The sequence below is a fragment of the Dendropsophus ebraccatus genome, chromosome 6 (genome assembly GCF_027789765.1).
Source record: "Dendropsophus ebraccatus isolate aDenEbr1 chromosome 6, aDenEbr1.pat, whole genome shotgun sequence".
NCBI lineage: Eukaryota > Metazoa > Chordata > Amphibia > Anura > Hylidae > Dendropsophus > Dendropsophus ebraccatus.
This window is the reverse complement of record NC_091459.1, coordinates 18,744,871-18,767,394: the sequence shown is the minus strand read 5'-3', so window position 1 is coordinate 18,767,394 and position 22,524 is coordinate 18,744,871. Positions and strand designations below refer to the sequence as shown.

The following is a 22,524-nucleotide window of genomic DNA, read 5'->3' as shown; positions in this document are numbered from 1 at the left end:
CAAAAAGACTTTCCCCAGCCCCCCCCCCCTCTTCTCTCTCATTCACTGCTCATTATCAAGAAATCTTGAGTCAGTCGAGCTCTGTGTAACCTATGGAGAGGGGAGGAGGGAGCCGGGAGATTAGTCGGAAGCTGAGAGCAGAGAAAAAGGATTACACAGTTGGAGCTGTGTGAAAGCCGGTATTCAGAGGTCAGAGAGGTCAGTGCTGACTTCAGAGGAGATAGCCCGGTGATGTAGTTGTAAATTAACTCTTTGCTGTCCTGTTTTGGTGCCTCATCTCCCTCCACCCCTCTCCTCTCATAGAAAACCATGAAGACAGGATGGAGAGCTTTAAACTGCCTTCTCATTATAAAAATGCATTTTTCAGCTAATAAACCCAATTACAAAATTTCTTGAAATCGCCTGTACTATTGATTTCTGCAAAAAAAAAAATGTAAACGACAGTGACACTTTAACCCCTAGACGACCTATGCCGTAAGTGTACAATAGTGTTTCCACACAGTGAACAACGTAAATGAGAGGAAGGGAAAAAAACGCTAGGATTTTTTTTGTTACATTATAAATATATAATAAAAATAATAAAAAGTGATCATAACATCCAATCTACACGAATGTGATACTAATAAAAACTAGAGATCATGGCAGCAAAAAATTACATCCCATACAGCCCCATAGGTGAAAAAATAGAACTGTTGTAAGAGTCATAGTAGGGTAATTTTAAAGGGGTTGACCACTTTGTAGTAAAATAGTTCAGTGTACAGTATTAGTAAGTGTGCTCAATGTATATACTGACAGCAGCTCCCTGTGTACCTCATAGAGCTACAATCAGACTCCTCTTCACCAGGCTGGGCTGCCCTGCTCTGTTTTATTTCAGTCCATAAAATGGCTGACATGGAGGAGCATGTGACCAGGCCCTGTCCCCTGTGTCCTCCATAGACATATACAGGCTCAGTGGTGGACACTGGGGGCGGGGCCTGGTCACATGCTCCTCCATGTCAGCAATCTTATGGACCAAAACACCACAGAGCAGGGCAGCTCAGCCTAGAGGAGGAGAGTCTGATTTTAGCTTTATGAGGTACACAGGGAGCTGCTGTCAGTATATACAGTGAGTACAGTTACTAATACTATACACTGACCTATTTTACTATAAAGTGGCCAACCCCTTTAATCATAATTATTTAGGAGAAACAGTTTTATTGTAAAGAAAAAAAAAAGTGCATTACCTAGACAAAAGGAACCTCCAAAAGTTCCAAAATTGCATTTTTTTCCAATTTCACCCCATAAATAATAATTTTGGAGTTCCGACATATTTTATATTATATTATTTTATTTTATGTTAGATTGAAAGGCGCCATTACATAGCCTTAAAGAGAAAAAAAACTGGGAGGATTTTTTTGCTTTTCATGAACCTCCTGGCTCCATAAATACTTCAAATATGTGTTACAAATAAACTAAATGTGTGCTAAATAACTAAACCAATTTAAGATGGGCTGTCAAGAAATAGGCACCAGATTTTTAAACAGCTTGGGGCTGGTGCATTAGTCTAATAATTACCCAGATTGTAGTTATTTATACAGGGTAATTATACTTACTAGTTTTAATATGTGCCAATAATAATTCATATAATGACGCTGGCAATGTAGCAGATTACCACTGGACAGGCACCTGAAACTCACAACCATCAGTTTTTATGACATATGGTTGCCATACAATTCCCCTACAGTAGAAATGGTCAACCACGTAACACATGGACTAGCTGGCTCTGCGCTCTTAGGGTATGTTCACACTGAACAAATAAGGTGGAATTCCATGCTCAGTGTCCTGTTACGAGTGAATAAGAGGGCGCGCGCTCCTCCACTGCTGCCGCTCTCCGCTCGGGGTAGTGACATGTTGCTTCTTTTAGTGGAGAGCAGCGGCTGTGGAGGAGCGCAGGCTCTCCCGCAGCCCAGTATCTATCGGCCAAATGCACAAGAAACCTATAGCCTGTAAGGCATTATTACCCAGATATGCTGATAAATATGTTTGTAAAAGGACAACAACTTCTTGGTTAAACTCAATTTTGAACAGGAAATTTTCAAAGAATCAAAATTCATGCAGCGGATAGTAGACAGCCAACTCTTTCACTCATGGGAATGAATAAATAAAAGCGATTGGAAGGAAAAACTTTCTTTTATTGCCTACAACCACCAATTACGGCACAGCTTTCATTTTACTAAACAAGTTTAAGAAATAAAAGCTGAGCACTGGTTTGTTGCTATGGACAACATTGTCTTTAAAATTAAAAAAATATATATTTTAGTTATTATTTATTTCCCCCATAGTTTTTTTTATTATTATTGTTATTTATCAGCTAGTAAAAAAGACCATGACTTCGGTGTTTAGGGTTAGTTTACACTATGGATTCCACGCTGATAAGTTCCGACGGTTTCCATCGCTCATACCCACTCGAGACGGCGGGCTTCTCTGTCTGCTATTTCAAATTGTCATTGTTCTTACTTTTTTTTCTTCAAATTTTTACACTGTGTATGGTTATGTTCACTGCAGAATCGGTCGGGTGAACATCTGAGACATTAGCCGTTGTTTGACACCAGCCGTGTCAAACAATGGCCAGTGGTTATGCCATGTGTGGACATGGCCTTAATGTTTATTACAAAATGTCATAAAAGAAGTCCAACTTTTCAGAGTATTTCTGATAAACTAGTACATATACTTACAGGTGACACAGCTGGCCCCGGTGGTCCAGTTTCACCCTAAGAAATAAAGAATAACATATGTTATCATATTTTAACATGCACTGGAATAAATGCAATGGATAACCCAAGACTGAGAAGCATATGATCAGTTTATTATGTTTTGAGCTATGTTCCCACTATGGGATATTAATGGGAAAAGGTGTCCATCTATTGATAATCGCCAATGTGAGAGAGGTCACCGGCACTACTCCAACCAGAGTCTGGACCTTGGATCGTTAATTTAGGACTTATGACGGCTCCTTGCGTCGGGGTGCATTTCAAAGTTCAGGTAAAGCAAAGGCAAGCCAAGTAGAAAAAAGCTGAAAGCACTCACCGTTCTGATGCAAGTTGAAATGGCCGTCATGAGTAACCTGTTTGTGTAGGAGTTAGCATCTGCCGTCCTGCAGGACTAATGTCCATGTTTTGATCCAATCACGTAATAAAGTCAACTTGCATCAGAACGGTGAGTGCTTTCAGCTTTTTTCTACTTGGCTTGCCATCTATTGATAATGACGGTCGCTTTATCATGATAATTATTTGCGGCTGTCATTATCAATAGATGGCCACCTTTTCCCAATAATATCCCATAGTGGAAACATAGCCTTTAAGGGGATTTATGTTTACATTTTTTTTCCTGGAGCCTGGATCAGGTTATTAAAAAAAATTTGCTTTTATGACTGCCAAGACCAGTGATTGGTTGTGTTATGGACACAATTTATTAACTTCAAGCCGTTATACTGTCATTTGTGTCCGTTTTTATTTTTTTCATGTCAAATTCATTAATATAGTGCATGCCCTTAGTAAATCTGGAAGGTTTTTCACAGAACAAAAATAAAACTTGACTATCCCGCCACACTAAAAGTAACTGGTTTTTAGAATAGATAACTTGTCAAAAAATGATGGTTTTGTTAATAAATCTTGTGGTTGTGGCGCGTTTTAAAGCTGGGTTCACACTACGTATATTTCAGTCAGTATTGTGGTCCTCATATTGCAACCAAAACCACGAGTGGATTAAAAACACAGAAAGGATCTGTTCACACAATGGTGAAATTGAGTGGATGGCCGCCATATAACAGTAAATAACTGCCATTATTTCAATATAACAGCTGTTGTTTTAAAATAACAGCAAATATTTGCCATTAAATGGCGGCCATCCACTCAATTTCAACATTGTGTGAACAGAGCCTTTCTGTGTTTTTAATCCACTCCTGGTTTTGGTTGCAATATGAGGACCACAATACTGACTGAAATATACGTAGTGTGAACCCAGCCTTAAGGATACACCCATGACACATCCACGATATGCCCACTTGGTTGGATTTTTGGCAAAAATTACAGGTCTGACAGGTTTTTGGAAAAAATGTGTTGCACACCTTTGGCGGATCACTAAACCGATAGGAAAATGGACAAAAACTAAACAATTTGCTACGGGGAACATGATGGTAAATTGGATATCCCTAACTTCTGGTTAGAGACACCGATGTGTTGGCAGCACTAGACCAGTAGCTATAACTAGGTATTCCCATCTGAGCATGTTATCCCCAATGCACAGAACACATTGGAATATCCAACGATCCCAAGAATTAGGACAAATTTGTCACTGGAAAAAATGGTTCTCATTGCACACATGTGATCAGCGTTCAAGTCATTCTCTATGGGGTCACTGAATGTCTTCAAGTGCTTAACTAAGAAATGTTCTGCGCCCTTTAGTGAATCAATGGAGAACTGGTGGTGCACACCTTATTTTATGGTGGATAGTGGATAACAGATGAGAAGGGTCCATAAACTTTTTTATTTTGATCCCAGGCTCATGTTCACACGCCGTCACAATAAATAAAAAGAATAGGCTCCAGCTCTGTACAAATTGGTTGCAGAATATAAGCACAATCTCAGTACAGAATAAATTCAGCACACATGGTGCTGAACTGCATTACAGCAGGAAAACAACGATTATAAATTATAGCAGATCTGTCACATTGATAATGCTTCATTATCAGCAGGTAACATATCATACAACAGGAGAAGAGCAGGCTGATGTATAGTTTTGTAGGGAAAAATATAGTATAAGATTCAAAGTCTAGACTTAAATCCCTTCTCATTCTGGGAATATTAGTCTGTGATGTGGTCTCACACTGATATTCTCCCAACATTAGTCTGCATGATACGTCAATTATTGAAGGAGATCACCCCAGGATTTGTAAATCCAGAGGATGAAGGAATATAGATATATAGATAGATAGGGTCCTGCCTGTGAGGGCTTACAATGTACAAGGTGAGAAGAGCAGCTGGTCAAAGTGAAGTGAGGTGGCAACAGAGTTGGTATAGGTTTTTGCCTAGTCATAAGAAATCCATTTTTTCCCTCAAAAAAAGACAGAGTAGGAGCAAGGGGAGAGATGGCTTAGTTGGGCAATACAATTAATTATAGACTCTCGGGGAGCAAAGGTGTTATAAGGGCAGAGAGGAGGATGATGATGAAGTAATCTAAGCAGGAGATAATGAGGACATATACCAGCAGTTTCGTTGAAAAAAAAAAACAATGAATTCAGGAAATCTTTTAAGGTGGAGGCAGCAGTAAGTGGTAAGGCCTGGATGTGTTTTGAATGAGAGAGTAGAATCAAAAGTGACCCCAAGGCAATGGGACAGAGGACAGAGGCAGCCATTGACTGTATTTGACAGATTAAATGGGGAGGTAGAGCAAGATGGGGGAATAAATTCTGTATTAAAAAGCTAAAGAAGAAGAAGGAAGATATAGCTGACTCTAGGATGCTGGATAGCAGAGAGGTGACATCCAGACCGGAGAGATAGATTTGAATGTTATTAGAATAGAAGTGATACTTGAAGTCATGGGATTCTATGATCTGCCCCAGGCCAAAATGTATAGAGGGAGAACAATGGGGGCTCTAGGATGGAGCCTTGGAGGACATCAACACTAAGGGGGCAAGGTGAGGGGGGTGATTTGCGAATGAGAGACGTTGCATATGCAGTTGGAAGATTATGATGAGATTCGGGAGAGGGCCAAGCCTATGATGCCAAGGGAGAGTTAGATGGAGGAGGGAATGGTGAACTTTGTCAAAGGCAGAGGATAGGTCAAAGAGAATGAGCAGGGTATTGGCATGAGGCTTTAGCAGTAAACAGAATATTGGCCACTTTAATAAGAGCAGTTTCCATGGAATTGTGGGAGTTGATGCCATATTGTAGGAGGTGGAAAAGTAAATGGTATGAAAAGTGGGAGAACAGTCCATGTTGTTCAAGAGGTTTTGTGGCAAAAGTGTGAAGTGAGATGGACCGTAGAAGGGTGGGTTGAGGGATGGCTTTTTAAGGACGGTGTAATTGTTGTGTGTTTATATAAGGAAGGAAAGATACCAGTGGGAAGGGATAGATGTAAGATATGAGTTAGAACTGGGACAAATAACAAATAAGGTTGGGGATAGTGCACACTGTTGAGGTGCAATATGCTATTAAAGTTAAACATTCTTTTTTGTTTTTGTAATATGCAAGCAATTTTGTCAGGAACATACAGGTGTATTTTATGGGGTTGGTAAAGCTCAATGGAAATGTAATAAGTTAAAGTGCCATCTGACTTTTTGATTTAGAGGAAATAGAAAAGTGGGGGAAAATGAGTTCAGGAGCACAGGGAGAGGTGAGTAACACTTCTTTCATCTTCAAGCCTGAAGATGGTTGAAGAAACAGAATCTTACTAAATGAATAAAGGCAACAGGACATGACTGACCTAAAAAGTCTGAGGACCTGTGACCAGAAATGGGAATGGACAATAAACTTTGGCTCTCATTGTCATTTATTACAACATTTACTTAAAGGAAAAGTCCAATGATTTTTAAAACTTGGCAGCAGGCAGGGGGGAATATATTTAACAAGTGTTACTCACCCCTCCCCGTGCCGTTAAACTTATTTTCCCATTGGTTCTGATGACGTCATGCCCTATCAGCTAATCAGTGACCGTAGCAGTGTCTTGCCCCAGTCACTGATTGGCTTAGCGGGCAATCCGTCAACGAAGCCATGACCTCACTGGAGACAGGGATCCTGGAGCCTGGTGGTGGTGCCAGCCCCGAGACAGCTCTTGAGAGGCATAAGGAAAGGTAAGTAAAGCTTGTGTATTATGTGCCTCCCCGCCTCATGGAAATTTTCTTTAATTATGTTTTTTTTTTTTAGTCATTTGGAATATTTTGGTGTCTTTGTAAAGATTACACTTGATCTTCAGTTCATTTTAGTGAGAAGCCTGCTATTTAGTGTTACATGCAGTGAGTACAATATGTCAGATGACAGCTTGGAGAACAGATGAAAGAAGACTACATCATTCACCGTGTGTATCAACCCACTCAGGTCATGGAATGGAGAGGCATGAGCATCTTTGAAGCAGGCAGGCTCTATACTGTTCAGGGTAACATAAGGCAGCAGCAGAAGTACAAATCTGTGCTAGGTCAATGTCTGATCTCAAAGCAGTGTGAATGGACAGAAAAGAGGAGATTTACAGGGACAGGAGCCTTCATCATCATGCACGATGGTGCTTTTTTATCACGTAGGTCATAACTTAAAACATTTTCAGTAAGCTCATGGCATTGTGGCAAGTGTTACCATGGTAACAGCCCATCCTTAAATGCAACAGAGAACTTTTGCAGTTCTGAAGTCAGAGATGAAAAAAAGAACTATAACAAAAATGCATCACACTGGCTTAAAGGACAACTCCAGTGCATTGAAAAAAAAAAAAAAAAAAAACCCTCCCAAACCTTAATCTCATCATACTGGCCAAGGCTGCTAATTGTGTTTGCACTTGAAAATCCTGCCGTCCTGGGACCCACTGTGTACCGTTTGTCATCTTGATGTCTCGCCTACTTACTGGTTTGGCAGCGTAGCCAACTCTGCCGAGTTCCCATTATCATTTTCGCTCCTGTTCCGCCCTCTTTATCAAATATGCCACCCCCCCATTCATTATTTTTCCCATTCTACCTGCCCACACTAAAAGCCCCTATTATATAAGATGGCTTCTATCTTGCTCAGCCAATAACGGCCACAGATGATGTGCCGGAGGGAGGCCTGCCTAATTGAGGGGCAGAACGGTTAGACCGGTCTCCTGAAAAGTGACATCATCAACACAAGATGGCGCCCGCAAAAGGACACGGTCGACAGTTATTAGGTAAGTACACAATATTACAATTCCGGGGAGGGTGTTGGGGGAGGACATAGGGAAGGAGGCAAGACAGATAAATAGCACACATTATAATGTAATATAACAGGTTCACACAGTGTAAGACAGCATCCACTCTGCGTTCATGCCGGTTGAACTTCGCTTCTTTCAATTTGTCTTTACATTGTCTGCTATGGTGCCTGCATTCCAAATCACCATAGCAGACAATGTAAAGTGCGGCTGGAGCCGCAGATTATGACACACCGCAATAATTGTATTTACCATGAATTTTTGCGGACAGCAAAAACACACACATCTGTAAAATTTGTCAAATTTAAAACCAATGGGTTATTATATACCTATTAACATATCCGTAATCTTTGCACATATATGAATAGACAGGCATCCTTGGCGGGGAAAAAAAAGGACATGTCATAGTGCGAATTCACTATTAACTATTCACTGTCTAGAATATAGTGGAAGCACAAAGTGCATTTCGTAATTGCAGATCAGCAATTGTGTATCTGTGACTGCAGACGGCACTTGCGGACACATGAATGTAGCCTTTGGCTATGTTCACATTACGTATATTTTCATAAAACTACGCCCATTGTTGCCTATTGCAACAATGACTGTGATTAATACGAATATATACGAAACATTGCCGTCTATGGAATCCAGGGAGTATTTACACACAGTATACACTCCGGCCGGGATCCCTAGCGTCGGTGCGTCAGTTTTCTGCAGCCGCTTTTCAATGCGGCCGCAGAAAACCCTGTCAGCGCACACAGTGGAGCAAGTGACTCCTGCCGCACGCTCAATAGTGTGCAGTGGGGAGTGCAGTGCGGATGTGCCCGCATCAGAACTCTGTGGCGCTAAAGATCATCCGGACGATACTGCAGTACTGGCTGGGATGATCTTTTCTAAGTCCGGTCTCATACTAAGTGCGCACATAGCCTAAGGCTGTGTTCACACAATGCAGTTTTATTGCAAAAATGTTGCATTACTGCGTCATCTCACTGAAAAGGCTGCAGTACTGTGACAGTACAGTACAGAAACATGGACAGTATAACGTCATATCCACAGGGCAACTTTGAAAACTCAGCCACATATAAACCATAAAACACACAGTGTCAGCGCACGGTATAAAAGAAAAAACGGTTCTATTGTTTAACAATACAAACCTGTAGCAATATCGCACATTGTTATTATTCACTGAACTGAGCCATGCACAAAGCCCATTACCATTATGATGTATCATGGACATTTACATTGTTCATAAAGGAGCGTTCTTAAAACAATGATTGTACTTTTATATGACTGATTATTTTCTTTGCATCTGACATTTAATGGAAAGTGTATTTTACCTTGTCTCCCTTGGGGCCAGTTGGACCTGGAAGGCCTGGAATACCATCCAAACCCTGTGGAAAAAAAAGTTGATATTTATAATAGAAAACTGTGTGCATTACTGATAAATTATTAACACGCCGATAATAATGAAAACAACTTAGATGTTCAATACCCTCCAATCTTCATTCTACAGATCCCAGTAAGTGGAAATATAGAGACAGGCTGGCACTAAAATGATAAGCAACATCTGTGCATTGGTGGGTGCACAGCATTAAATCAGCCAGTGTTCTAAATACTAGATATCTGTGCAACTTCTCTTCTTGCTAAAATTACATTAATTTACCATCTGGAAGAAGCATCATTTAGAGTTATGAGATTTTAAATACCCACTTGAATTAAATTAGTGGAGGAATAAATAGTTCTGATTTAGCTGTTAGTTGGCCTTTAACAAGCTCACAAAATGCTTCAGGAGGTAAATTGGAAATTTAAGTTCCCTTGTTCGTCTCTAAACACTTAAAAGTAAAAGCAAATAAGGTTCATCTAGTGATTGTTTTATTTATTATATTAGTTACATTCGTAGATTGGTTTACAAAGATTGAGCGTCTGGGGAACATATTCAAAAACACTTAAGACTGAATTCACGCAAAGGGGGGAATTCATCAATTCAATGTGTCTGGCTTTAAGGGTAAAAATTAGCTTTTTTTTTTTTTGCTGTTTATGGGAATTGCAATTTGGAACGTTTTGCTGTTTATGGCTATGTTCACACACCATACTATTTTTGAAAAAAACAACATCTCTTGTTCCATTGACTTCAATGCGTTTCATTGCAGTATGAAAAGAACGGCCGTTGTTTTAATGGGAAATAAATGTCTGTTCTTTTCAAAAATAGTTCGTGTGAACATAGCCATACAATGACCATGCTATATCGAACCATAAAAGGGACATGGCTGCATCATATGACAAATATGCGATAAAGAGCCTGTTAATATTGTGGCTTAACTCTACACCAGCTTCGAGGTAGAATAAATTTCAAATTGTGGTACAAGGGGCAGCTGTGATTTGGGTAATCACATGTGAAGAGCCCATTATGCTCACTCCCCCACTCTCCCCCACAGTGTTTTAATATTTATTTTTTTTTTTTTAAAAAAAGCTTTTTATTTAGTTTTAGCTAAAAACGTTGTGGTCAGGTGTTGCTTTCAAATCTACAGGTCGAATGGTATGGGGGGGAGGGATAGTGGGGGATTCCCACCATCCAGTGTATTTAACATAAGAAGAAATTGCCATAGATTTTATCAGAAATCATAGCTGAAATATATTTTAAAGTCTTCCACATGGTGGAAAGATGTGTCAGATTTATTAAGAGGCTTTAACACAGTTTTACTTAAAGCCATTCTAAATACATTTTTCTTTTATGCCAGTGTAGTCCATGTCCGGAGTGTTAACCACCTTCTTTTTGTGCCTTACATGTACACCGCTGAACTAGAGAGGGTTAAATACAGTTTTCTAATATATCAGAAAATGCTCTGCAAGCTTGATGCACACTTCATGAGCGTTTCCATTAACTATTTACTACACTGTATGTGTAGTGTATGATTTATGAGCTATCCACTTTCAAACAATCAGGACTATTCTCTATAGGTATTCTTGATCAATTGTATGTGTGTCTTTGACCCTGGTATCAGTAGACAAAGAAGCATAAGTGAACAATGAGCTTTTTAGATTTCAACATTTATGGTAGGCTGGTTGCAGATTAGTGTAATTTCGCTGCATTTTTGCTTCCGTATTGTGGCTGCAAATCACAGTCCCGACATGAATATATTTATCCGAACAAACAACATTCTATGGTTCTATAATTCTGTTATGGCAGCTCAGGTCAATAGACCAATAGTCAGGCCATGTATAGTAGAGTTGCAAAAATCAACCAGTGTCAACAGTTTTGGCCAAAGGTCTTATGTGTATTATATGTTCTGCTGACATCTGCTTAAAGGGGTTATCCAGCGCTAAAAAAAAACATTGTGGTTTGCAATTAAGCTCCATTTACTTTAATGGAACTGAGTTTGAAACCCCACCCAATCTGGAGACAGGAGAAGGGGAAAAGTGGCCATGTTTTTGTAGTGCTGGATAACCCCTTTAATAGATGTCAAGGAGACAAAGAATTAGGCATGTTCAATTTTAAGGAAAAATTGGCTCAAAATGGGGGTTCTCCGCACTGGGGGAAAGAAGGTTCAGTCTCCTGACACAACAAGCCTTCTTTATCATAATAACTGTGAGGCTATATTTATGCACAGTAAAATAAGTATAAAAGGCAACATCTATTTTTAATGTATTTTTAGGGCACGTTCACACAACAAATTGTTTCATTAAACAACGGCTGTTGCTGCTATTGTTTGCTTGCTTCTATATTTAGGCTATGTTCACACTACGTCAAAGTATGGACGTTGTTGCCGATTGCACTTTGCACGTGTATTCACATTGCCTCTCTTTCTATGAGATCCCGGCCAGAGCGTATACACATCGTATACGCTCCGGTCGGGATCCCATGCGGCGCAGCAAAGAACTGACATGTCAATTTTCTGCGACTGCAATTCAGTGAGTAGCGGCCGTAGGAAACCATGTCAGTTCACACAATGAAGCGAGCAGCTCCGGCCGCTTGCTTCATTGTGTGCTGTGAGAAGTTCTTATGCGGGCGCTCCGGTCTCTTACGTAGTGTGACCATGGCCTTACACATCATGTTTACGCTTTTACTCTTTTTACCTATTTTTTCAAAATAAAGTTAGGTGTAAATTTTTGCCTAAATGTCTTGTGGATTCGAGTGTTTTCTTGTATGGGGGATTTCATCTCTACCTGAGGATTAGAGATGAGTGAACCGTCGGACTTTTGGTCCGAATGTATCTTCGCTCAATTACAATGCCTGGGATGCTTGCGATCCCGGGAGCGTAGTTGCACTCCCGGGAATCTGCGGGCAGGATCTTCCAGGGAATTCAAGATACATTCCCTGGATTTCCAGGAGTGAACGGCTTTCGGACTGAAAGTCCGAAAGTTCCGCTCATCTCTACTGAGGATTACCAGTGTTCATCTCTAATATGTTGAATCCCTTTCCTGAGTTTAAAGAAAAAATATGTTCTCTGAATGTTGCAAGGTGATTCCAATATAGAAGCACCAACATTCATAGAGGATAGCATATACAGCATAATTGGATTGACAACAAATAAAGTCATATACTATATCTGTACTGGAACTTCACCTTTCTTTCACATTACATTAAACTGAATTATTACACCAAGAGCAATTTCCACATTTCCGATTTCCTCCAGGAATTCCCTTCTCCATCTAGGAACCATTTTTTTTGCTACAAATTTGCTCCTTACTAAATTTTCCTTTTAGTTATTACACCTTCAGAAGGCAATGTGTGAAACAATTTAATCTTTTTGCATTTATCTTCAATGATTGTAGATGGCTTTAAAATAACATTTGCTGCTTGATTATATAAAGGAAACCAATCACGCCAAAAACGCACCTACTGCTAAGGAAACATGCTGCTACATCACCCAGCATGCTTCCCAAACATACCCTTGGGTCCCATGTACATATAAAATGCAAGCTTAGTTTTATAATCTCCAGCGCTGTATGTAAATTACCAGTCAAGTAAGGTCGTATGGCTCCTCCAGCAAATAATTTCAAAAGTCTGGGGGTGGGGGGAACACAACAAAAAAGGTAAATTTACCTGTTCTTGTACCCATGCAGCTGCTCCTGGACCTCGCTGACAGCCTGCACATCTCCCCCTGCTCCTACGTCACGACCCGACTGAAGGATCCCCTGCTCAGCAGTTTAGTGACCCAGGCGGGATACCAGTGCAGTCACAGATTGACTAACAGTGATGTGGCAGTTGGGTCGTGACGCACCTCACAGCCAGGAGAAAGTTACATCTGGTGGGTTACGGGAGATGTGGTGCATCGTGGGGACGGGGTCCGGTAAGCACATGTTCTTTGTTATGTCCTCTCCACCCCCTGCCTAATATAAATTTTAACCCCCCCCCCCCACTCAGTGATCCCACCACAAGACATCTCCTTTAAAAAGTAAAATTAATGTTGCAAATAACAAGTCTGTATACAGCTATGTCGATAATATTTTTTAAAGTTGCGGCACCTGGAAGGTGACAATAAAAAATGAATAAAATTGCTTGTTAACTAAATCCTGAGGGTTTAATGTACACGACAACATCTGAATAAATGCATTGCATTAAAAAGTATGTAAATCATTCAATGCAAATTTCCACGTTTTAAATACATTTTCCGTTTTTAGCAGGAGTGACATTTTACAAAGTGTTAATCATTCGTCTTTCATCCCGTAAAACTCAACCTCCCGGTGAATGCATCCCATATGCTAGGAATCTTTCCTATAAAATTATACAACACACTTAGTTTCCTTTTTTCACAGTGTGAAGGTAAAGTTTTGTTAATTTGTCATGAACACTTGATACCCATTTCATTACTGTGGGGTTCTATAAAATGTTACTTTTCACTCGCTGGTGTTACACGTCTCAGCAGCGATACAACAGCTGCAACCAGCTGAGATTATTGCCTTTCACCATGCCTTTCCCTTCTTTTATATAGCACATTAGATTCCATCAATGTTCAGAGCCACACTTGATTGTAGCATTCATAAAACTGGGATAAGGTTACAGTAGGGATAACAAAACCAACATAGGATCTCATGCAATTGGCGCAAAAACATGTAATTAAATCTGTAACATGGACAATGCCTCTGGAATGAAAACCCAAAGGATTTCTTGTTAATATGTGGATATATGTGTTGTGTCATAATTATATCGGTAATTCTACGAATCCGATGATTTCATCTTATTGTGCATACATAATATGGACGGAATTTAGGGAGGGTTTCCTATTAAAATGTAAAATGATTACGGAACATTTTAATTATATTTGGCAGGAGGTAAGATCCTCATTTGTCTCGCTCACGTGCCAAGACAGTTCATAAATGTGTTACATTATGGAGCCTATCAAAAAAGCCATTTAATGACCAGATAGACAACTAAAGGCTTAAAGGAGAAGTCCGTCAAAAATTTATATTAAAGAATTGTATTGCCCCCCCAAAAGTTATACAATCCCCAATATACACTTATTACAGGAAATGCTTATAAAGGGCTTTTTTTCCTGCACTTACTACTGCATCAAGGCTTCACTTCCTGGATAACATGGAGATGTCACTTCCTGGATAACATGGTGATGTCACTTCCTGGATAAGATGGTGATGTCACGTCTCGACTCCCAGAGCTGTGCGGGCTGAGGCTGCTGGAGAGGATGATGGCCGAGGGACACTGAGGGACACAGGACACTGGAGGGACACTGAGCATCCCCCTGCCATCTTCCTTTCCAGCAGCCACAGCCTGCACAGCTCTGGGAGTCGGGTCGTGACGTGACATCACCATGTTATCCAGGAAGTGAAGCCTTGATGCAGTAGTAAGTGCAGGGAAAAAAAACTTTTTATGTGCATTTCCCGTAGTAAGTGTATATTGATAATTTGGATAACTTGGGGGGAAATACAATACTGTCATAATTTTTTTCCCCAGACTTCACCTTTAACAGGATGTCAACCTCAGAGACGCTCTCATAGGAAGGGGGACATGACAGAAACTTTGGGACTAATCAGAGAGTATTCCACCTGTCCTCCATTGTGACCTTCACTGTGCCTTTTAAAGGGGAAGTATCAGCAGGTTCGATGACTCTAACCTGCTGATAGCCCCCTATAGTGCCGGGATGCCGAGGAGGAAGGTTATTGTATTACTTCCTCCTCGGCACTGGTTCCACGCTGTTAGTTGGGGTAAACTCTGCTTAGGAGCACCCTTAGTAGCACTGTCACGTTATTTGGCTCGCCCCTTCTAATACTCAATGGAGAGGGTGGGCAGATGAGAGGGCAGTGCTCCTAAGGGTGCTCTGGATCGGAGTTTACCCCAGCTAACAGCATGGGACTGGCTCAGAGGAGGAAGGTAAGACACATACCTTCCTCCTAAGCGTATAAGGGGCTATGAGCAGGTTAGATTTGTTTAACTTGCTGATAGTTCCCCTTTAATAACGAGCATTTCTAAGCATCATCTCTACTCACTCAGCTAGGATTGATAGCACTTAACATGTCTTTCTATTGGGTCTAGCTCATCATTGCACATTCTTTGTAGACTGTATTAGAGCAATTGTTGAGTGACAGTTATGAACCAACTGGAGTGAATATTGAGAGGGGATGATATAATCTTATAGTGGGCACTGATCTTCAATATCAATAGGGGAGATCAAAGGGAAGGGGTACATAGTGTGCAAAAGGTATAAGTGCCACATTATACTATCTCCTCTGTTCAGCTATGAAGCTATTGAAAAAAGCTATATCAACACACTTAGACAGGACTTATTTATTTTATTGTTCTATAAAGATCTGTGCCAGGTTTCCTTCCCTAAATATAAGCAGCCCTCAACAAGTCGTGTATTGTTACTGGGCATTGAAGAAAGTTCTACATGGCAAAGTGCAAGAGGCTCTGTCTGCCAAGTTATACTATGATATACTACATAGTCATGTCATCTGGGCAACACTTCATATATATTAGCTTTGAAGTCTGCTCGCTCTATGCTGCTCCTCTCTGGGTGCTGGGAAAAGATGGATCCAGTCCTGGGAAGAATCTCAGGACTGGATCCATCTTTTCCCAGCACCTGGGGAGGAGCTGCAGGAGACTGTGAGGAGACTTCAAAGCCTTTAGAATGCAGATGGGAACAAAGCGCTTTGCTTTGTTCCTACTGTAAATTTGCTCATCTCTATTTACAATGATGTCTTGTAACATGTCTGTTTCTTTCAGCGCCTTTAGGGATCCAGTCCGGAGTGTATACCATGTGTATACACTCCGGACGGGATTCCTTAGAAGGCAGCACTACGTGAGTTCCGTAGTAATCACGGCCGGGGAGACTAGGGGAGAATACAACTGAATGTAGGACAAGATTAAATAATCACAAGTCATCGATTAGAACAGAGAAGTGTGAATTACCTGTACCCCGCCATTTCAAAAGCTGTAATTATACTGTTCAACAAATGAGATTCTGTATTGTGGACCATGTCCCTCCCCCCCCCCCCCCCCGTAGGGGAGACGTTCATCAGAAAATGCTCAAAAGACATGAAGCCCAATGGATAAGTAAACTAAATTCACTACACCCTAATGGGATAAAAAAAAAAATTTTCTTTGAGGGCCTTTATGTAATCTGTACCCCAATCCCCGCCGGGGATGTACCCGCCTCCATCCTGGGTGACAGGTTTTTGATCTGTATATATATATGTATATATTTGTACATAATTTATTTTCTTAGCACCTTTTTCTGTGGAGGCTGTAGCCAAGATGTATTTGATTAATTTTTAATTTTTATTTTCTCCTATTTCAGATCTTGGTTGATGGAGCGGAGCTTGATATACTCACCCTTTAGTTAGAACTATGCTTTTTTTATGGGAAGGATCTATGGAGGTATCTCGAAATATGACCGTACTGGTACCGCATCGGAACCGCAAGGCTTCCACGGGGAGAGCAGGAGCAGATACAGGTAATTTCTGACGAGGGATGACAGGGGATTGAGATCACCACTGGCGGAATGAACTGCACAGATTGGAAGACCCCGGCCAGGATGGCTGTGCTATGCTAGAGAATAGGCTGGGAGTCGACCTGTCCAACTGTGCCCTGAGTGACACCGGCTGGGTGCTGGGCTACACAGTGGGACCTCCTGCATTATTTCTGGAACTAGGCACAAGTTCTCTAAATCCCCGACTGCCTTCCTGTTATACCCACTGCCGTCCTTGTCGCTTCGGACAACCTGCAGAGGTACAGTACGATGAGGGCAAACTTTACCTCTTCCAAGATGGTACCCGTGGAGCCCGATTGACCAAGAGCGCATGCGCGGCTCTCCGATGCTGTCCGGATCCTATGACGCCACCAGATCTGACCCGCTCTATGTGCGTTTAACTCACGCATGCTCTGTACAGTTGTTTACAAACACCGTTACGGCATGGACTGGAGAGAGTGAACAGCTGATTGGTAGAACTCTGGGTGAGTGGCGACCCGCTTCTATTAACCTCTGATTAACTGGACTTTATATTAGGTTATAATTTGGACTTTATACTATCCGGATTGACGATCAGCCTCACTTTATCACTTTCATGGAGTATACTTATCTTTATCACGTCTATATTTCACTAATTTATATTGTGTTTTATATAAATAGAGTTTGTTTTACATATGCAGAACAGAATGATATCACTAATTGGGGGGTGTGTAGTGGGAGGATCTTTCATGTTATATACAGCCATGTATAATGTTGTATCACTGCTTGAAAAAGATCTCATGGAGTAGATCGAAACTTTGCAACTGATGGGTGAATAAAACACTTTGCTTTTTCACTTTAATCTGGAGTGCCGTCTCATTAGAAGTTCATATATATATATATATATATATATATATATATATATATATATATGAAAAATTTAATCAGGTTTTGTCTTTTTGTGTGGTCATTTAATTTGTTCAACACCTTTATTTTGTTTGAGAGAACATTGCTTGTAGACCTATCAAGTCAGAAGCATTAGATCATAGGGATCAATTTTACACTGGTACTGTATAATACAGTCTATTTTTGTGCCTATATGATGGCCAAAATCTTGTGGGCTGATGACCTGATGATCTCAACTATTCACATCACTAATCACTATCATTACAATATTTTAGGTCATTTAACCTGCAGTCAGTCCATATTACACTCCTCTGAAACTGGATTAACAGAGAACCATAGTTTGCTAGCCCAGGACCTTTGCAAAAACCTTCTCAGGCACCTAAAGAATATACATGGGAAATGTCAAAACAATTTATACATTAAGTTCAAACAATTTATACATTTGAATGCCTATAGAGGTCAGACAAATAAACGGACTATATATATAAATATATATATATATATATATATATATATATATATATATATATATATATATATATATATTGGAATCATATTCAACTTACATCTTTCCCTTGTAGACCAGCATGACCGCTTTCTCCTTTTTCTCCCTTTTCACCCTTAAAAAATGCACACATAAATGAAACAGTTAGAAAATAAATAATATGACCTAGTAAACATTCACCCTAGCTGATATAGCAAAGTGATCTTTACAGCATTAGGCTAGGTTCACATGGCGTAAGACACCGGCCGGTGTCAGAGAAGGTCATCCCAGCCGGTATTGCAGTACCAGCCGGATGATCTTCACTGCTGATGAATTGGGATGCGGGCGCATTCGTGCACGCCCGCATCCCAATTTACCGCTGCACACAATGGAGCGTGCGGCCGGAGCCGCTCGCTCCATTGTGTGCACTGACAGGTTCTCTGCGGCTGCTATTCAGTAAATAGCGGCCGCAAAAAACTGACATGTCAGTTTTTTTGAGGCGCCACTAGGGATCCCAGGCCGGAGTGTATACTATACTATGCAAATCAGCAACAATGACCATGATTATTACAAAACTTGCGTTGTGTGGATATAGCTTACCATGAAAGGTGACACCAGTAGATAGATAGCACTAGTATGAAGGTGGCTATATGTTCCTGTGTTTATGGGGAAGAGTAAGTCACTAGCAGGGGCTTATATTTCAAAGAACAAAGGGTCTAGCAGTGAAATTTCATTAGGCCCAACTCCCAGATCCACGGACATAATCTTTTGGTGGAGTCTCAAGAGGCCCCCATGCACTTTATATTGATTATGACCAACCAATATTGAGTTTGGCTGACATAAGTGTAAAGTGTATGGGGAACTTAAAAGGATCGCGTCATCAGAAAATGACCTATTTTATAAAATAATGTTTTTTATTTTAAACATTTAAAAAAAAAACTTGATATATTTTTCTAATTTTCAATTTTCCTATCTATATTTTAAAACAGTTTTGAGATCTTGCAGTTTTCATTCTCGCCACTGGGGCTAAAACTAAGCTGAGACTTCCTGCTGTGTCTGTGGTGAAAAGAGGAAGATGCTGTAAAGTGATCTGTACAGCATTGCAGCGACATGTGATACAAGAAGATAGCACCAGTGTAAAACAATAGCAGCTCCCTGTGGAACGACCTCTTCAAAGGTCACAGATCACACTCAGTAATGTTTTACATTCATCTCAATGGGACAAATGTTGTCTATGTCCATGAGTTTTGCTGTAAAGCATGTCTCTACATGCTGTTAAAACAGCTCTAGTAAAATGGCAGCCCGGATAACAACGTACAAAAAATGAAAGAAAAGAAGGAAACAGATTAGAAGAAAAGAAAGTTTTAGTATCTGACTCTAATCAGTAAAATAAAATATAGGCAACATATTCCCTTTAGAACAATAGTAGTCCCTGTGGAATTACCACCTCAAATGTCACAGAGTATGCTCAGTATGGTTTCACACTCATCTCAGTAGGACAGGTCCAGTGTATTGTCATTTATATCTATGGGGCTTGCTGTAATACATATCACTAAATTCTGTTAAAACAGCTCTGGCAAAATGGCAGACCCCATAGCAGCAATGTAGGGAAAATAAAATAAAACAAATGTACAGATCAGAAAATCAAAAAAGAGATTAGAAAGAAACGTATTTCTTTGTCTGGCTCTAATCAGCAAGGAAGAAAATGTAGGCTATACAGTACATGCCAGTAATCTAATAGGCAGAAGGTAATACTTTTCTGGCTGCTAGATAACCTTTTTGGCTATTTGTTCAAAAATACATAGTGGTTGCAAGATAAAGGAATATTCTTACTTTCATCGCTCAGCTGCCAAGAACGTTATTAACCCCTTCAAGACTGAGCCCTTTGATGCACAAAAGTCCGAGTCAAATTAATGTAATGTTCTCCCCGCCTTCTAAGAGCCATAGCGCTTTTATTTTTCCACCTACAGGGCTGGTTGGGGTGTCATTTTTTTGCGCCATGATCTCTAGTTTTTATTAATATCATATTGGTCTAACAAAAAAATTTTGATTGCTCTTTATAATTTTTTGGTGATATATAATCAGCAATCCTGGTGCGTTTTTTTGTTTTGTTTCCGTTTACGCCTTTCACCGCGCGGGAACAATAATGTTATATTTTAATACATTGGACAATTCCGCATGCTACGATATGTAATATGTTTATTTATTCATATTTATATTTTTTGAATGGGCAAGGGGGTAGTTTAAACTTTTATTGGGAGGCGGTTTATAAGGGTTTTTTTAATACTTTTAAAAACTTTTTTAATACGCTTTTTTTTTTAAACACTTTTAACACTGTAATATTAGCAATCATTAGATTGCATATACTGATCTATGCTATGCTATGGCTATGCTAGTGTTATCAGCGGTCTATGTATAGAGCCTGCCTGAGAGCAAACTCTATACATAGATCGCAGCTCCGACAGGACAGGAGGTAAGGAGCTTACCCCCGTCTGTCAGTACCCTAGCAGCACGGCTGTGGGGGTCCCGATCACTCAGTGACAGATGCTTGATCTACAGCGATCGCAGCGTTTAAGGGGTTAATGAGAGTCGGCTGCGGGATCACAGCTGACTCTCATTACCTGCGGCCCCGGACACAGATGAGAGCGGGATCGCTATCCCTGCAGCTATCCCGCTCTCATCAATAACCCTGTCAGTTACAGGAACGTATATATACATTCGTACTGCACTGGGTATGTGCAGTAGGAACGTATATATACATGTTACTGACGTGAAGGGGTTAAGCAGAACTTCTGCAGTCAAATATAGACAGTCCCACATAGGACACCACTGTGGCCACTGATTGTGGGCAGATCCATGTGCCCAAACTAACCCCAGAGATGCTACTCAGCAGGAGTCCCCTAATAACGGCAGTGACAGGGGAGCAAGGAAGGTAAGTATGTTTTTTTTTTCTATTTGACAGCAGCCTGAACACAATTCTTTTTATATTTATAAAATATCTATTTAAAAAAATGTACTGGCTGGTTTCTGAGCCTTCACAATAGTTTAACAATTCCCACTTTGTAGGATCAGTTTATCAGCCAACATCATAATATCTTCATAGGGAAAGATTAGAATGAAAGGTGACACCTGTATGATAAAGTTGGAGGCAGGAATTTATTAAACAATTTATGTCAGTTTTTAAAGAATGTAAAAACTTTCCATATATGAACTATAATTTGTGTTTTTATTTGCATACATTTTTAGTAATATACCATAAAGTGCCTTTTGTTTTTCTTACACCTCATGATGTACGTTTCCTTTTTGGTATGCGTCTTTATATTGTGATATGTTCCATGTTATTATCAGTGTGTTCATTTATCTCCACCATCTACAGCCATTTTGGTAAAACATAAGTATGGAGATTGTCTGTACATAAGCTTCCTTTAATTTATCTTGTTAATTTGAGTTATAACAACATTATGAAGTTATACTGAATACTCACAAAGTAATCCATCAATGTTGATAGGTATCCAAACTGATGACACAGAATGTTTGTGGCAAAGTAGAACATATCCTATTTTCCCACATACTTGGTACATCATCCACCTGGAGGAGACAGGTGCACGCAAGCAACTATTCAGTATCTTCTTTACAGATATCAAGAAGATAAAGAGTATTAAAGGAGAAGTCCATCAGATTATAAAATCCGGCAGCTGGCAGGGGCAGGGGGGAATGGATTACAAGCACTAACCTACCTCTCCTCGTGCCCACGGACAGGCCTCAGGACCCCCGCCGGAAGGCATTTTCCCCCAAGTTGGGATGACATCACAATTAGAAGGAAAAGGCCTGTCCCGGTTGATGGACTGGCCGCTCAGCTGATCAGTGACTGGAGCAGCATCCCGCCCCAGCCACTGACTGGCTAAGTGCCAGGCTAAGTGCCTGGAGCCCGGCAGGGGCCTAGCGGCCGGTCCTGCCGCTGACCACAGACATGGAGAGAGGGAGGATGGGGAAAGATTTTAATGTTTTTTATTTAAAGTGATTATCTGCTTTGGACAATCCCAACCTAAAAGGTTTTTTTTACAAATTCTATAGTGACAAACAGTGTTTTAAATAGTCTTTAGTTATAAAACCACTGTTAATGGCTGGGGGCAAAAAAAAAAAAAAAACATCTGAAAAATTAAATAAAAAAAAATGGGTTTTGGTATATTCCTGGTTCATTTTCAGCACACCCCTAATTGATACATCCAGCATTTAGCTGCCATTTTCATGGAACGTTGCAAGCAAATTTATAATTTCCAATCTCAACCAGCATCCTGTGTTCTGCACAGCTGGCTATCCCTACGG

General features: G+C 40.3%; 1 protein-coding gene across 1 annotated transcript in view; it reads right to left on the bottom strand.

The window, feature by feature from the left end:
* The window catches only part of LOC138795177 (collagen alpha-1(XIX) chain-like), a 384,669-nt gene that overhangs the window by 139,331 nt on the left and 222,814 nt on the right, over positions 1–22,524 (bottom strand). The window contains exons 13-15 of the mRNA XM_069974170.1: positions 18,281–18,334; positions 9,243–9,296; positions 2,715–2,750 (exon numbers count right to left, since the gene is read on the bottom strand). Of these exons, the coding sequence (XP_069830271.1) occupies positions 2,715–2,750; positions 9,243–9,296; positions 18,281–18,334 (144 nt within the window). The remainder of the gene's footprint in view (positions 1–2,714; positions 2,751–9,242; positions 9,297–18,280; positions 18,335–22,524) is intronic.